We start from the raw sequence: 18767 nt of genomic DNA, 5'->3' as shown, positions 1-18767 counted from the left end.
AGAGGGAAATCTAAAATCACAGATTTGCAGACACATGAGGCTTTGTTTTCCAGACGCAAAGCCCCAGTTTTCTCTGGTAAGACAGAGCCCCTTGAAATCTGCCCAGACTGCAAGTCCCTAACTCTGTTGGAGAACACTGCTGCCACCTCCTGTTCTCTCCCGGTAATGCTGCCAAAGGAAATGGGCTCTGAGCTCTTCCTGAGGGAACAGGGCCTACTCACCAATTGTTTAATTAAGCACAGCATTTTTTTGAAGCTAGACTCCTGACCTCAAGTTTAATAAAACACAGATGATTTGCATCTCGACTCTAGATATTAACAAAGCACAAGGGAGAAACCTAGAAGCCCATCTTAAACACTGCATTTGCGGTTTTATTTTTAAAAACAAAATCTTAGGGCAACTGGGTGGCTCAGTCGGTTAAGTATCTGACTCGGTTTCACCTCAGGTCATGATCTCACAGTTCGGTTCGTGGGACTGAGCCTGTTCCCGTTGACAGTGCAGAGCCTGCTTGGGATTCTCTCTCTCCCTCTCTCTCTCTGCCCCCGCCCCCACTCGTGTGTGCACGCGCACAAGAGCTCTCTCTCTCTCTCAAAAAATAAATAAACAAAACTTTAAAAAAAAATAAAAATGAAAACAAAATCTTTTCTGCCCTGCAGGTGTCATTAGGACAGCTCTCATGAACATGGACCGAGAAGCCAAAGAATACTATGAAGTGATTATCCAAGCCAAGGACATGGGAGGGCAGCTTGGAGGGTTAGCTGGGACCACAACGGTCAACATCACCCTCTCAGATGTCAATGATAACCCACCCCGCTTTCCCCAGAGTGAGTACCTAACCAATGAGAGTATAGATCTCAGGCCAGAGGGATGCACCTATTACAGAAATGAAAGAAAAAGGGCAGTCTGAGTTCCTCCTTAAGTTCAATTATCCATGGGTTCCCTTCATACATTTATTGTGCAATTCTCACATAAACATTTCCCTTCTAGGTCCCAACATCCCATGGCACTATACCAGTGTTTCTCACTTTTTTCATTATCACCTCTCTCTGGAGCTCTTCTAAACTTTTTTTTTGTTTGTTTCCTTGATCGTCATGCCCTGCACCCTGCCCCATAAAATTAAATAGTAAGGAATAAGATTTTGTTGGATAGGGGTGAACTTTAGAAAGCTACAAACCACTGTAGCATCTAAGATTTTTTTTTTTCAGATCTCCCCCTTCCCCGAACCAATGTTTGTCCCCTAGGAGACAATACTGCCCTGTTGAGAATGCACACAGAGAAACTAAGCCAAAACTGTAGGTGAACACATAGCAGCCTAACTACTTAACCAGTCAACTCACAAGAGTACCAAGTACCTGCTTTGCAATGGCACCGGCCATGAGGGATACAAGATACCTGAGATCCCGTTGCTGCCCCCATGCAGCTTAAAATTCAGCTGGGGAGTACATATTCTAAACTCATCAGAAGTTAACCAACAAGTAGATTTGCCATGCCAGTTGAGTAGTGCAGAATGAAACTTTCACCATGAACTAAGAAGCCTTCACAGAAGGATGATACCTCAACAGGGGACTGAAACATATAAAAGATTTAAATAGAAAGAAAGGAGGACATTCCAGAAGGGGGAAGCCATTCAGTCATTCAAAAAAATATTTGTTTTGGGCACCATCTAGGTATGGGACATAGAGCGGTTTACAAAACAAACAAAATCTCTGCTTTCCTACAGCTCATTCAAGTAGAATCGAAATGTAAGGGAAAATACATATACATATATAATTTATACATATATATGTACATATATATACATATACACATATATGTACATATATACATTATATATGTATACATTATACATATATATAATATATATATATAATATATATATTATATATATTATATATATATATATATCTACAACAGAAAGACCTGGAAATAAAGTAGGGAATGGAATTTTATGTTCAAAGACCGCCTAAAAGTGGAGACGTGCTCTTCAGTGTTTCAAATGTGTTATATTTCTAAAAGAAGTCACTGAAAAGTTTTTGAGCAAGACAGAGACATAAAAGAAGGCTAATCTGACAGCCAGGTACAGGAGGGGTTGGCAAAAGTGGAGGCTAGAAGCTGGGGGGGGAACATGTCAGGGGGCTTTTACAATGGTCGAGATTTGACCTAATAGGGACTTAAAGAAACAGCAGAAGGACTGGAGTGGGACTAACAAGAAAACATGGATTTCTGTCTCCTGATTTCCTGGCTGAAGGAAACATGGCAGAGGGTGGAGTCAAAGATGACTACGATGTTTTAAGTCTGGGTGACACGGAGAAGAATCGTAGTACTGATGGAAATAGAGGATGCATAATGGAACCAGTGGCAGGGAAGGAGGAAGACAAATACGGATTTGAATATGAAGTGACAGCAGGACAATCTGATTGAATGTCCTTAAGGAAGGTGGAAATACAGAGCTGTAACTGTGGAATGGAGCCCAGCAATGGAGAAGGGAATTTGAGAATCAGATGCCTAAAGGGAGCCGTTGGAGAAATGAGAATTCCAGGTGAAAGCACCCACAATTCCGGGTGAAAGACTTGACCAGGGAAATCAGGTTAAAAAAAAAAAAAACTAAACTAAACTAAACTAAAACCAGAGTCAAGCCAGACTAGTAGCCGAGTAGCTATATTCTGAATCAGACAGACCAAGTGAGCCATCTCCTTTATCTCTGAAAGATAGGAGAAGTTCAAATACTCACATACAACTGGTGTACACAAAGACCCCCATGAGATTTTATGAAACAGAAAGAAAGGCAGGACACTAGGTAAGAATTTCACGAATGGCACAAGCAAGTAGGCTGAGAAGCTGACTAGCTCTACCATACTGAAGAGCAGTGCATCGTGGAACAGTTTGTGAAATGCCATATGGATTGGTTTCTTACTGCTTTCCTGATTCTGTGGGTTCTATCTTTATTACTTCACGAATGGCTCATATTGCACACTATAGATTATATACACTATATATATATATATATACACACTATAGATACTATTTATACTATATATATACTATATATATATTATAGATTCTTGAACATCCTTAAACTACCCTATTTGGCTTTTTAAATTTAACACTAGCGGGTATCTCCAATGAAAACAGGGCAAAAAACCACGTTATTATGTAGCTCCTAAGTGTGTGAATTTGGACAAACCGCAGGAAACTCCTATCACCCCAAACCTGCCAACTTCACAACGGCATCACACAACACAACGAGAACCAGGGTTTTAGTCCTGCCCCGCAAGCCAACATCTTAACACCCATTCTAAAGCAAACATTTTGAGTTGTCACTTTTTCAAAATAACGGAGAACCCAGCGTAGAGTAAAAGCATGGACTATGTTGCACAGAAGATGAAATGTAAATACATAAAAGTAATCGTCATTAGGGCGCCTGGGTGGCCTAGTCAGTTAAGCATCCAACTCTTGATCTCAGCTCAAGTCATGATCTCACAGTTCCCGGGTTTGAGCCCCGTGTCAGGCTCTACACCGTCAGCACAGGGCCTGCTTGGGATTTTCTCTCCCTCTCTCCCTCCACACCGAGCATGGAGTCTGATATGGGGCTTGATCCCATGACCCCAAGATCATGACCTGGAAAGAAATCAAGAGCTGGATGCTCACCCGACTGAGCCACCCAGGCACCCCTTGACCGCTCATTTTAAAAATTCAGTTTTCCTTCTTTCTTATAAATATTGCCATAATTTGATCATGGGATGTTGACCAAATGACACAACTATTATTTTATATTGAGCAAGCTCAGTTACCTTTAACTGAACCAAATACAAAGGAATATCAAGATCTTAGGCTATTTGTTTCTAATACAATCCATCATGTGTAGAAATCTTACGTATATGCTTGTTTAAACACAGAACATGTAGCTTTCCTGGTGTGGGAAAAATACTTGTTAGTTTTTCCCAAAAGTTCTGCAATAATCCTCAACAACTTTGGAAGAGAATGGAAAGAGATCATGAAATCCAAGTGCCTGCCAGCTTAGTACAGAACTTAGCAATTTCCTGGCTCATATTTGCAAAGAACAGGCTTTATTTCTTTTCCTGTACAAGGGAGGGTGCTGTGAGCTGGTTGGGTGCTATCAACCTCCCCAAATCTTTGTGAAACTCAAGCCCTTACATCCCAGGCTTCCCTGTAGCTTGCCAATACATATTAGAATAAGAGACCATGAACATACTGAAAATATGATTGTGTGATTTTCTTTGTTATTTAGTCAGTCACATTTTGATTGACAAAATAATGAAGAACGTCAAAAAGTTGAGCCCCAGAGAAGGTAAGTTAGTGAAGACACAACTCTTTGAAAATGAAAATGAACTAAATTTAATTGTGAATTCAAAATATCAAGTTGAAAAGGAGAACATTTCCAACTCTGAGATTCTCACAGATGTGACGACTTTTGGGATATTCTAACCTGGAACAAGAGAACAAGACACAACAGAGGTCTGCAGTGGGCAGGGCTGAGGGCAAGGACGCACTGATGGACAACACACGGAGCTGGAAGCTGGTCGTAGAGTAGCTGGAGCTGCTCTTTGTGGCTGTTCCTCATTTAGAGCTCACTGATCCCCACTAAATATGGGCAAGTGGACAGAGCTAGAAACTCCATATGCTGGCCAGGCCACGAAGGAAAACGTGGGCATTTCAAGTGTGAACAGAATAAATACATACTTTGCAATCATATTTTTTCCTCTGTCAGAAGGAATTAACATTTGGGGAAATAGCTCATTAGGAGGGACCAAAAGATTGGAAAGCAAGATAATTCCTTCCACTCTGAAGGTAGAGTCACTGAAAGGAGAAATATTTTGGGGACACCTGGGTGGCTCAGTCAGTTAAGCGTCTGACTCGTGATTTTGGCTCAGATCATAATCCCACAGTTCATGGGTTCAGGCCCCGTGTTGGACTCTACACTGACAGTGTGATGCCTGCATGGGATTCTCTGTCCCTCTCTCTACCCTTCCCCCACTCTCAAAAATATAGAAACGTTAACAAGGGGGGTGGAGAAGAAATATTTTTGTTTTCATCTTGTCCTATTCTTTTTTTTTAATGTTCATTTATTTTTGAGAGACAGCATGAGTGGGGTAGGGACACAGAGAGGGGGGACAGAGGATCCGAAGCAGGCTCTGCTCAGACAGCAGCAAGCCTGATGTGGGGCTTGAACTCATGAACCATGAGATCATGACCTGAGCTGAAGTTGGACTCTCAACCAACTGAGCTGCCCAGGCACCCTTCATCCTGTCCTATTCTTAGGATTAGGTCAAGCTATTTTGGTCCCTCCTTATTAAACATCCAGTATAGACTATGACCTCATAATGTTTGCTCAGCCTGTCTGGATTTCAGTTTTTCCTCTGTAAAACTCAAGTTTTAATTCTTAAACCAGGAGGAAGGCATTTTGCCCAGCATGTCTGATATGATTTGACACTATTGAGGCATTTTTTATAGCAACAGATTACACGAATGCATGTTCTGACCTTTCTTCACAGAACATTATCAGATGAGTGTGTTGGAATCAGCTCCAGTTAGCTCCACTGTGGGTAGAGTATTTGCCAAGGACTTGGATGAGGGAATCAATGCAGAGATGAAATACACCATCGTGGATGGAGACGGTGCAGATGCCTTTGACATTAACACAGATCCCAATTTCCAAGTTGGCATCATAACTGTGAAGAAGGTAAGGCAACCCCTCTTTTCAAATCATGTTAATGGAGGCTGGGAATATATATGAGATCAGTAAGGGCTGTTACACTAGAGGTATGTAATGTTTTAAATCCTCGCACAAGTGTTCTTTCCACTTCTTAAAAAAAAAAAAAAAAACCTCCTTTCGCTTACATGTAAACACTGGCTGTGTCATCATTTTACAGAGAGGGTACCATGTGATGATAAAAATATAATTATGTCATTTCTCCTAAGTCATTACTTAATCACTTAAAAAAACTGTGGTAGCTTAATTCACTAATGATGTTAATGACTTGATCAATATTTACAGTTGAATAACACTCAGATTTCACTATTTTACACCATAAATAATAAAGCAAGCTATAATATTATTTATGAGTCAATAAATAACATGCAGAGATTTTTTAATTGCTACTCGAAGATCCACAGATGCTAATTAGGCTTGGAAAAGTTTTATCAAACATAGCTACTGAGTGGTATTATCACTTGAAATTCCTTTGCTTCACAAATTACCAAGTTTTCTGAATATCAGTTTTCTGAAAACCAATTTTTTCTGTGACATAAAGCACATATGGATATATCTGGGTGGAAAATAAAACCTTAAAAAATTGAAATTTTATCGTCCTAGTAGCTCTATATGTGATAAATTCAAAAACTCATTGATTTAATCTTCCATCTCCTCTACTTTAAATACATCTGAGATATCTTATTTGTTCAACAAATATTTGTCAAGCATCTACCTATGTGCCAGGTATCACTCTACACGCATGATGTAGACAGTAAGTAAAATAACTGAAAATATCTGCCTTTGTGGTGCTTACATTCTAAAAAGGGGAAGAAGATAGTTGAAATACCAAATAAATCAACAAAGTTATATAGTACTAGGAAGTGACAAATGCCACGGTGGGGAGGGGTAAAACAGAACAAAAGTGAGATCAGAAAAGCCAACATGACTTTAAATTTAAATTGGGTGTTTGGGACTGGCTTCACAGACAAGCGACATTTATACAAAGATTTAAAGTGGGTAGAGTTACAGCACAGAGCTGGGCAGGTTGACAACGCACACCCCTGGGAGGTGCCCTACAAATGACTTCAGTGAGAACTATACACAGAGCCCTGCAGACAGGGAATGGGCATGGAAATGTTGTTCCAGGCAAAACCAGTGCCAAGGCCCAGAGATGGGCTCTGTCTAGTCTGTTTCAAAAGCAACAAAGGGGTTGATAAGGCTGAGTACAGGGTAAGACTAGTAGACGAAAAAAGTCAGACCTATACAGTCTGACTTATAGGATCCTATAAAGAGTATAGGATCCTATAAAGAGTATAGGATCCTATACTCCTTATCCTATAGGATCTTACAGGCTACTCTAAGTACTTCTTCCTCTGAGTAAAGCAAGGAACACCTGGAGGACTTCAAAACATGTATGACATAACTGGACTTTCATTGTAAGATAATTACTCTGTAGGCTGTGTGGAAAAAAGACCATAACAGGGAAGCAATAATCCAGGTAGGAGATGATGGTGGCTTGGCCTAGGGTAGTAGGAATGGAGGTGGTGAGATGCGGTCAGAATCTGGATATAATCTGAAAGTAGAGCTAACGGGATTTCCTAACAGACTGAATGAGGATAAGAAAGAAAGAGAAGAACCAACTGAGCAACAAGAACAGAGCTGCCTCTAACTGAGATGGGAGAGTCTGCAGGTAGAGAAGGCGGCAGGCAGGTGGTGACAAATACTGGGATTAAGTGTGGACATCTTACCCAGATGGAGATGTGTCATAGCTACTGATTATAGGAATATGGAGTCTAGAGAAGAGTTCTGGGCTGGAAATATAAATTTGGGAGTCACAAGCATATCAATGCTGCTTAAAGCAAATACAACAGAATGACACTCCAAGGGACGGGGCACATACGGAGAAGACAGTGAAATGAGCCCTATAGCACCCCAGCATGAAGAGGTCAGAGAGAAGGGCAAGGATAAGCAAGGAGACTTAGAAGGAGAGATCAGGGAAACAGGAGGAAAATCGAGGGAGTGTGGTACCCTGGAAGGTATTAAAAACTGTTTCCAGGAGAAGGGAAAGACAAATGCTGTTGAAGATCATGTAAGAACACTGAAAGCCGACCACAGACTTTAGGAACAGGGAGATCATCGATGACCTTGACAAAAGCAACAAAGTCGTAACTTAGAATGGAGCACAAGTTAATAATGTCTTTAACGACAACTTTACTACACGCTATTCCACAGAGTTGAATTAACACTGATTTAGAAGGGAAAAGTTCACATGTTTGTCCTGTATTTACATAAGCAATATACAAATACAGCAAAAGAACAGATGTATTCAGCATTCCACCAACCAGAAATCTTTATAAACCAGCACACGATGACCTCAAAACAGTGTAAAGTGCTGATACTAACTTCAGAATAATCAAATAAACCTGGATGTAATTTAAATATTACAATTTCTTATGTTATTCTCATCCTTTGACTTAATAACACATTAGAATTATAAAGACGACTAAAAATGGTAATACCAATCTGGTATATGACATAAGATTAAGAACACTCCCCTATGATGTGGTATGCCTCAAGTAAAGAGTTAATAGTACACTGCCTACCATGACTGGTAACTGTACACAAGGTAAATGCTCAAAGATTTGGAGAATTATTGTGTCTTTAATGCAAAAATTTTCTTTAAAAAAATTAAACAATCAGAAAAAGAGCTTTTGGCATTCCCCATATATTTTAAATTTCATTTTGTATCTTAAAATAATATATAAGGTAATTCTAAATAATAATATATCAGTGTATTTTAAATTATTAGAATATGGCTTAGACCTTATTATAGGCCATTTATTTAAAAAAATACTAACTATTACAATTTTGTATCTGAAGGGAACCCCACAATATTGTTTCTCCAGCTCCCTTATGTGGAGAAAAGATTAAACCTTATAAGATAGACCACTATCTTTCACTGTCATTACTAAAACTATATCCATATTTAATCAAAATAGGCTTCAGTTTTGCCAAGGTCATTTGGATTTCTCTTCTGAACTTAGGAGGTGATAGAAAATAGAATTAAAAAAGAGGTCAATAAGTTGGGTAGATGAACAAGTCAAATATAATAAATACTTTAGAGGCTATTGACTGCTCAGTCTGTACTTTTGGAACAACATTCACTCAGATGCCTGACCCACACCCATCTTCCTACTTTGTCATTAATAATGTCATATAAAAGTGAAACAGAAGTTCTGCTTTTGATTTATTTCCATAAGCCCTATTATTTGTCTAAAAAGCACATACTTTTTCAAAAAGAAAAATTAAGTTGAATTGATAGAATTGGGTCTTCATAAAACCACACTGATTACTACCCAGTATCTTGGGTCTTTTTGGCTTTTAAGTAATCAATCAATTGATTTCCAGTCTCTTAACTCAAATGCTTGAAAGATAACTTGAAACACGTATTTTTCAGATTGCTCTTTATTCTAGACGAGCGTGCCGTTATGCCCTACTCCGGTCTTTAGCATGTCTTCTATCTGCCAGCACACAACAAGCAATTGTTTGGAGTCCATTTTCCTCTTAGGCAGGCCACAAAAAGCAAAACTTCCATATTTCATCAAATCTAAGGGTGCTCAGGAAATGTAAATCACATCATTGTTTTATAAAAGAAAAAAAAAACCCTTGCACTTAAAAAAAAAAAAAAACTCTTGCAATTCAAATGATACAATGCTTTCTTCTTCCTTATGGTTTTTTTGGTAAAAAGCTCTTATTGACACAGATACATGTGCTTCACTAATATCAGAGTTACTCCCTGCTGTTGTTTCCAGGCCATTCTGCCCACACAACAATTTTTGTTTCATTGTCAAATCATAGTATAATCTTTCTGGAGACATTTTAGAAGGTAATAAAGTTCAACACATGTAGTCCCAACAATGTGCAGAACTCAGCTGAAATACATGCATGCTATCTCCTGCTGGGCCTAAAGCAACTGTAAGATGCCATCAATTGGAGAAACAACTCTATTTCCAAAATGTCAAAATATGAAAAGATGCACACCTTAAAATCACTGAAATATCGTAACATAAAATCTGTGTATATTATCACCCAACTGGTACTTGTCAATACTCGTCAATACTTGAACTGAAAAACTTTTTTGCACTATTCAGTGTAACATTTTTTGCTGCCTTTCAGGTTTTAGGCCCTTGCTAGGCACTGGGGAATAAAAATCTAATTCTTAGCCTTTGCCCTTGAGTTTTGGTGAAAAGAACCAACACGGTCACATTTGTAAAACAAAGAAAGAAGAACCATAATAAAAGAACCACAAAACATGACAAAGTACTATAGGAACAGAGGAAGGAATAATTAATTCTGCTGAAGGAAAGTACATGACTATTTTGTGCCCAATTTTTTTGGTTCAATTTTCAAGAATATAATGGCTCTTCTTATGTGCTCTAAGTCTAGGAAATTTCTTGAACTTGGAACTTGGGTTCTAAGATTATTCTTCTTTGATTTACTATTATGACTATGGAAATAAACAATTCTCTGATGTTAAAAAGTAAATACAAAAACTTTTCAAGACAAAAGTCAAACTCCTATATCAATTGTGAGCAAATTAAAGCTTAGGGTATTTGGGGCAATGCTTTCTTTCAATTTTAAATCATAAAATTATTTAAGTGAGGAGACAATCTTAATGTAATCATCACTGGGTAATTTATTTCCAAACAAATTTTAGCAATAACTAAAAACTCACTTTAGTCCTTTCAACAGATAGTATTGGAACAACTGGATATCCATATGCAAGAGAAACCACTTTACTACCTCACAAAAACAAATTCAAAATGGATCACATACTTACCTAAATGTAATAAACTAAAACTATAAAATTTCTTTTTTTTTTTTTTTTTTTTTTTTTTTTTCAACGTTTATTTATTTTTGGGACAGAGAGAGACAGAGCATGAATGGGGGAGGGGCAGAGAGAGAGGGAGACACAGAATCGGAAACAGGCTCCAGGCTCTGAGCCATCAGCCCAGAGCCTGACGCGGGGCTCGAACTCACAGACCGCGAGATCGTGACCTGGCTGAAGTCGGACGCTCAACCGACTGCGCCACCCAGGCGCCCAAAACTATAAAATTTCTAAAAGGAAACATGGAAGAAAATCTTTCTGACCCTTATTAGGCAAAGATTTCTTAGATATGACACCAAAATGCCAATAAGAAAGTGATAAAAAAGACTTTATTAAAATTAAGAGCTTCTTTTCTTCAGGGCACCTGGGTGGCTCAGTCAGTTAAGTGTCCAACTCATGATTTCGGCTCAGGTCTTGATCTCATGGTCATGAGATTGAGCCCCACATCGAGCTCTGTGCTGGTCATGGAGCCTGTTTAAAATTCTCTTTTTCTCTCACTCAGCCCCTTCTCCACAAGCACCCATACATGCTCTCTCTTTCTCTCTTAAAAAAAAAAAAAAAGTTTCTTCTCTTCAAAAGCACTGTTACAACTAATCACAGGTTGGGAATAAATATTTGCCAACACATGTCAGATAAAGGACTTGAATACAGAATATATAAAGAACTCTTCAAGAAGATTTAAAAAACTGCTAAACATTAGGCATTAGGGAAACAGAAATCAAAACCACAATGAGATACTTCATATCCACTAGGATGGCTAAAATCAGGAAAACTGATAAAATCAAGTAATGACAAGGATGTTGAGCAGCTAGAACTTTCATGCATTCCTGGAGGGAATTCAAAATGATACAGTCACTTTAAAAACCAGTGTGGAAGGGGCACCTTGGTTGCTCAGTCGGTTGAGCCTCTGACTTCAGCTCAGGTCATGATCTCACAGTTCATGGGTTCGAGCCCTGCATCAGGCTCTATGCTGACCGTTTGCTCAGAGCCTGGAGCCTGCTTCAGATTCTGTGTCTCCTTCCCTCTCTGCCCCTCCCCACTCACGCTGTGTCTCTCACTCTATTTCTCAAAACTAAATAAACGTAAAAAAAAAAAAAAAAAAAAAACTTAAAAACTGGTGTGGAGGGGTGCCAGGGTAGCTCAGTCAGTTAAGTATCCGACTTCAGCTCAGGTCATGATCTCACAATTTGTGGGTTCGAGCCCCACATCAGGCTTGCTGTGGTCAGTGCAAAGCCACCTGGGCGCTTCGGATCCTCTGTCTCCCTCTCTCTCTGCCACTCCCCCACTCACACTCTCTCTCACAAAGACTAAAAAAAAAAACAGAAACAAAAAAATCTTACAAAAATATATAAATAAAAATTGGTCTGGAAGTTTCTTATAAAGTTAAAAATAAATTTAACCATATAATCCTACAATCCAACTCCTAGGTTTTTACCCAAATTAAATAAAAATCTATGTTCACACAAAAACCTGTATGCAAATGTTCATGGCAGCTTTATTCATAACCATCAGAAACTGGAAACAACCCAAATGTACATCGAGTAGAGAAGAGATAAATAAACTGCTACACCCATATCCATACAGTAAATAGTAATAAAAAGGGACAGACTATTCACAAAATAACATGGATGAACTTCAAACGCATCATGCCTAGTGAAAGAACAAATTCAAAAAAGTATTTCCTGAACAGCTCCATTTATACATTTTTTTTAATTTTTATGTTTTTTTTAATTTTTATTTTTGAGACAGAGTGAGAGACAGAAAGAGAGACAGATGGTGAGTGGGGGAGGGGCAGAGAGAGAGGGAGACACAATCTGAAGCAGGCTCCAGGCTCTGAGCTGACAGCACAGAGCCCAACCCCAGGATTGGGGGTCATGACATGAGCCAAAGTTGGATGCTCAACCACCCAGGTGCCCCTACTACGTTCTTATAATAGAGACAGAACATAGATCAGTGGTTGCCAGTAGGAGGGACTGACCACAAAGGAGCCACTGGACAAGGAGCAATGGTGGAGTAATGACAGTGATGGAACTGTTCCATATCTTACCACGGTGGAAACAGAACTATGTGTTAAAACTTACAAAACTTTATACTAAAAAAAAAGACAAATTTGAATGTATATAAATTAGACCTTAATTAAAAAGAAAATACAAAATGGGGTGCCTGAGTGGCTCGGTCAATTGAGCATCCAACTTCAGCTCAGGTCATGATCTCACAGTTTGTGAGCTCGAGCCCTGCATTGGGCTCTGTGCAGCCAGCTTGGAGCCTGGAGCCTGTTTTGGATTCTCTTGTCTCCCTCTCTGCCCTTCTCCCGCTCACGCTCTCTGTCAAAAATAAACATTAAAAAAATAATAATACAAATTTATACCAAATTACAAAATGACTTAAAATTAAGGAAAACAAACTTTACCTAGCTCAAACCTACCATAAACAACAGTGCCTACTTTGGGTTACCAATAAGCAAGAATTCTAAGAGAACATAATGTAATCTAACAGGAATAGATGAATATCTAAATTTTGAGAGTAAGTATAAATAAAATGAATTCGTAGGGCACTTGGGTGGCTCAGTGAGTTAAGCATCTGGCTTAGGTCATGATCACACACTTCCTTGTATTCAAGCCCCTCGTTGGGCTCTGCACTGACAGTGCACAGCCTGCTTGGGGTTTTTGGTCTCTCTCTCTGCCCCTGCCCCAGTCACGCTGTCCCTGTACCTCTCAAGATAAATCAATAAACTTTAAATACACAGATAAATAATTGGTAAAACTATTCCTTCAAGTAAAACTACTCCTTCCTATCATATAATCTGAGTGGTAGATTTCCCTGTTAATAAAACTTTGCCTTGTTTAAAACCATTTTTTATTTATTTACTTATTCACTAAGTTATCTCTAAACCCAACATGGGGCTCAAACTCAAAACCCCAAGATTAAGAGTTGCATGCTCTACTGACTGAGCCAGCCAGGCACCCCTGAAGCCTTGCCTTTTGACTAAGAACTAAGGAGACAGGCAAGCTGGTGGAAATGGTGCCTGGGTTTAAATGGGAATGGCTGACAGCAGGACACAAGGAATACAATGTAGGTTGTAAGTAAATGCAAAACAAGTAGTAAGGGAACAACAACAAAACAATGTTTTGTTAGAATTTGAAAATACCCAATTTAATTAAAGCCACTTCTGCTGTTTCTCAAAAGCTAAGCACTTAATTAAATGGACACATGCCTCTTTCTAACATCAAATGTGCTGACAGGCAGCATATTTTATGAAAAAAAGTGCCAGTGAATATTTAGTTAGAAAAATTTAAATCACTGCCAAGTGGACAGGTGACTTTTAAGCTCTAGTTACTGCTTCGCTACCCACTGTAATTATTTTAAAGGTTGGACTTGCCATGATTTTTTTTTTTATTATTGGTGATGTTTTGAGGTAATTGTTGCTCAAAACATTTTGATATTTTTTTAAAAAAAATAAATGGGTCATTCTTTTTTTTAATGTAAAAATAAATGGATCGTTCTTAAGGGATACCATTCAAGTTCACTTTCTACCCTAAAATGTTGTATTTTTTTGACAGAAAATATTCTTATGGTATGAATAGATTTAAAAAAAAAGGAACCATCAAAAAAATTGTATGTATGACATGGAATGTTACCAGACGAAGTTAAAGTTTTGTGGATGGCCTCTGAATGAGGAATTTAAAAATCTAGACCAGCAGGGCACCTGGGTGGCTCAGTGTGTTAAGTATCCAAGAATTTATCTCAGGTCATGATCTCACGGTTCATGAGTTCGAGCCTCGCATCAGGCCCTGTGCTGACAGCTCAAAGCCTGGAACCTGCTTCGGATTATGTGTCTCCCTCACCCTCTCTGCCCCACCCCACTTGTGCTCTGTCTCTCTCTCTCTCAAAAATAAATAAACATTCAAAAAAAATCTTGACCAGCATTTCTACTCTGACACTACGTAACCATGTCTGCTTAGCCCAGTATTCTGAGCTTCCTGTGTCTCAGTCTCTCCAACTGTAAAATGAGGCCACGGATTAGGTTCTTAAAAGAGATTTTTACAGGAGAACAGCTATGGTAAACTTAATACACAAACACTGATCTAACACAGTGCTCCGAGAACCCTTGTAAGGTGCTTATGGTGAACTACCATAAGTAGTAGTTCAGGACACTGGCTGCCTTCACTCTCTGAGGCGTCTAGCATCTTCCTTACCTTCTTTACCCGATTTGTGGAAAAGGACCTTAAGAACAAGAAATACAGAACAAAGGAAAAATTCCCTTGTTTTTCCCTTTGCCTCTTTCCCACCATTTTAATGAAGATGGAAACCCACCCCTAGCCGTCAATCTTGGCCATCCTTTAGAACCTTGACATACATGCTCACGGCTAATCAATTTTCCTGTTACTGTTACTTTTCAGCCCCTGAGTTTTGAAAGCAAGAAAAGTTACACCTTGAAAGTGGAAGGAGCCAATCCTCACCTAGAGATGCGTTTTCTGAACCTAGGCCCATTTCAGGACACAACAACAGTGCACATCAGTGTGGAAGATGTGGATGAGCCCCCCATATTTGAACCTGGCTTTTATTTTGTGGAGGTTCCTGAGGATGTGGCAATTGGAACAACCATACAGATCATTTCTGCCAAGGACCCAGATGTGACCAACAACTCAATCAGGTTTTTCCACAGATTTCACCTTTCCTACATTTTCTAGCACTTTTTCCCTTTGCTTCTTCTGAAGACTCTCCTTAGTTCTTCCTGTTTAAATAGCACGGCCTTTTCACGTTATTTACAAGTATTATGTTGGCAACTCACTGTCAATTGGTTTAGCAAAAAGCACACATGTGCACACACACACACACACACCTTAGTTTTCAATCATGGCCCCAGTGACATTTTGAGATGGATTCTTTGTTGTCATGGGCTGTTCTGTGCATGGTACAATGTTTAGCAACATCTCTGGCCTCTACCCACTAAATGCCAGTAGCACCCCTGAGTTGCAACAACCTAAAATGTCCCCACGTTTACCAATGTCCCAGGAGGAAGGGGTGGGGAGGTCAAAAGCATCCTCAGTGAGAACTACCAAATCACATAAAGCACAGACAGACACAGAGATTACCAAAACATTAAAAAAAAAACAAACCTGTCAAATCTTAGGGCACCTGAGTGGCTCAGTTGGTGAAGATCTGACTTCAGCTCAGGTCATAATCCCACAGCTCGTGAGTTTGAGCCCCACATCAGGCTCTATGCAGACAACTCAGAGCCTAGGGCCTGTTTCAGATTCTGTGTCTCGCTCTCTCTTTGCCCTCCCTACTCATTCTCTCTCTCTCTCTCTTTCTCTCTCTCTCTCTCTCTCAAAAATAAACATTAAAAAACAGTTCTCTAATTGTCAAATCTTAGTGAGGAATACAAAAGTGATCATCGCACACTCTTTCAATTTTTAGGAACATTTTTCTACTTTAAAAAGATTAGAAAAAAAGTATACTATATATATTTCCACACACTATAGAAAAAACATAGAAACTACTCCTGTCCAAGGCTTCAATCCCATGTAGAATGGCCAGACAGGGCTTTCTATTTCAAGCCTTCAGATCAGTCTCTCCAAAGTGTGTTCTGAACTTAAAGATTCCAATCAAGATGCTTCCCCATCAAGGGGCAGAGGAGAGCGGCTCCTATAGCCATGGCCATTTCCTCCCATCAATTCTGGAACCAAAGTGCAAACAGCTGGTGGACAGGTTGACACCTCAACCTTCCAGAGCAACTGCCAAGCCTCTGAAGCTCAACACAAAAGATCAGGATTCCAAGGCTGTTTGAGGCCATCTGTCACATTCATTGTGGAAGCCACATGGTAAAACGGATCTGGGGCTTTGGTGCATGCAGACAACACATTTTAAATGCACCCAATTTATCAAATGCCTTTTCTATCATGGGTACTTCCTTCACCTAGTGCTATTTTGTATTTAAAATGTGCTTTTTCAGTTCAACGAGGACAGTTCTCTCCTGAGAATAACTATAGTGGGGGAAATCTGCTTCGTCTAACCAATTAGTAAACATTTCACATTTTCAGGCATTACAGAAATGGCTAAAATGATTTTGCTTGAATTCTGATCTCTGATTGTTAGAAGCCAACTAATCTTTCTAGTATAAATTATACCAACTTTATAGAAGTGATATTCCAACCTTAAACTTTTTAAATGTATGATAGGAAGGAAAAAGTTAGTGAAACTATATTATCCCCAACAGAAATGATACATAATAACCATAACATAAATGAAACAAATTCTGTAAATTCATATTTTCAGAAGGCAAGAAAACACACATACATATATATTATATCTATCATATATTAGAGATAAAATAATATATCATAGATATAATATATGTATCTTCTAATCAATTAGTTAACCTACTCATGTTAGGGAAGATACTGTGAGGAAAGCTTCAGAGAATAAAACTTTATGGGGGGAAGAGAGAAGTAAAACAAACACACGCTTGAAAATATCAGAGCCCATTTCTAAAATAGTCAATCAGAAGACCCAGTGGATACTTCTGCATCTTCTTTTTGGATTCTAACTCTGGACTTCCACATGGTTAGCACTGGAAATATGACTGTTAGACAAGTCACACTGCTAAATGACAAGCAAAAGGGACTGAATGGAGTCAGAAAACACACACCCTAGAGTGTATGTGCAGTATTCAAGACTGAAGTCATGATCTTCAGACATATGTAGAATGAAAGCAAGATACCAACAGGCCTACATCCACTACTGCCATGGAGCAGTGAGGCATACACAATTAAGAAACCCTGTCTGGCTAACAGAAAATGCTGCTTCAGATGACTGGCCTTTGAAAACCATCAGTAGGGGTGCCTGTGTGGCTCAGTCGGTTAAGCATCCGACTTCGGCTCAGGTCATGATCTCGCGGTTTGTGGGTTCAAGCCCCACGTCAGGCTCTGTGCTAACAGCTCAGAGCCTGGAGCCTGTTTCAAATTCTGTGTCTCCTTCGCTCTCTGCCCCTCCTCTGCTCATGCTCTGTCTCTCTCTGTCTCTCAATAATAAATAAACGTTAAAAAAAAAAAAAAGAAAAGAAAAAGAAAAAGAAAACCATCAGTGGGTCAGCATCAGGAAGGTAGATAATGGAGAGGCTTTCTATTCCAATAGATCCCAGTCAGGAGGAATCCACGAGTGAATGAATAGGCCAGAGGCAGAGAGCAGGGTCCACTGGGCGTATTCTGGGGCAGCACTCTAGGTCCTGAGAGAGAAACTGGCAAGAACAGCCTGACGGCCACAGGCCTGGAGACAACAGATAAGCATTCAGGCAGAGGGGGCAAGGGATTCCACTTATCAGAACTGGGGGTAATTCTCCCTCTGCATTTTGGGTGCAAAGGGGAATTCATATTGCTAGCTTTAGGGTCCCTGACTCTTTGTACAGCCTCACAGCAGTAAAGAATGGTCCCTAAACCCAAGTAGAACATCAGGGGTCCTGGATTCTCAGAAGGAAAAACACTTAAAATCAAATCTCTGGAGATAATTTAATAAACCCACTTGGAAATTACTGTCCTGTTATCTTTCCCCAAATTGTTCATTTTATCCTTATTTTTTCCTATAGAAGTTATTTTCTTTTAAAATAATTTGCATGTTATATGCACCTTGGCTAATTCATCTTCTACATTTTTATTAAAATTAATGAGATTTATATTCCTAAAAAGAAAACACATATTAAATTGCCCTAAAATCAATATATCACCTGAAGTTAAAATGTTATAGATAAAAGGCCATTTAATTTTTTAAAAAGATTGTTAGGACTTTTATAATCTCCTTTCTAGAAAGTCTATGCCACGTTCAGGCATATAAACTGGTCGTGATTTACTAGTAAATCCCAAAACTAAATCTCAATATTTAGTTACGTATACATGAAAAATATAATGTTTAGTATCTCCTAAACAATTTAGGATCTCCTAAATTTTTTAATAAATGCTACAGGCACTTCTGGCAAACAGGAAACTGAACCATTTGGCAACTGAAATAGACTTCTGCTGGTATGGAAACAGCCTGCCCTCCTGTCCTCTCCTACGGGGGGGCGGGCTGTGTGTGTGTGTGTGTGTGTGTGTGTGTGTGTGTGTGGATTTAGCAAGCCTGCCCATTGACGCCCTACCTTCAGATCGCTCCCAAATTCCGAGTGTGCCCTCA

General features: G+C 39.2%; 1 protein-coding gene across 1 annotated transcript in view; it reads left to right on the top strand.

Moving 5' to 3' along the window:
* CDH20 (cadherin 20) overlaps positions 1 to 18767 on the top strand; it is a 51366-nt gene that overhangs the window by 11439 nt on the left and 21160 nt on the right. Inside the window, exons 4-6 of the mRNA XM_032595442.1 lie at positions 657 to 824; positions 5514 to 5701; positions 15002 to 15255. Coding sequence (XP_032451333.1) covers positions 657 to 824; positions 5514 to 5701; positions 15002 to 15255 — 610 coding nt within the window. The remainder of the gene's footprint in view (positions 1 to 656; positions 825 to 5513; positions 5702 to 15001; positions 15256 to 18767) is intronic.

Source organism: Lynx canadensis, chromosome D3, assembly GCF_007474595.2.
Source record: "Lynx canadensis isolate LIC74 chromosome D3, mLynCan4.pri.v2, whole genome shotgun sequence".
Taxonomy (NCBI): domain Eukaryota; kingdom Metazoa; phylum Chordata; class Mammalia; order Carnivora; family Felidae; genus Lynx; species Lynx canadensis.
The sequence above is the reverse complement of the archived record's forward strand: the minus strand, read 5'-3'. Positions and strand labels throughout refer to the sequence as shown.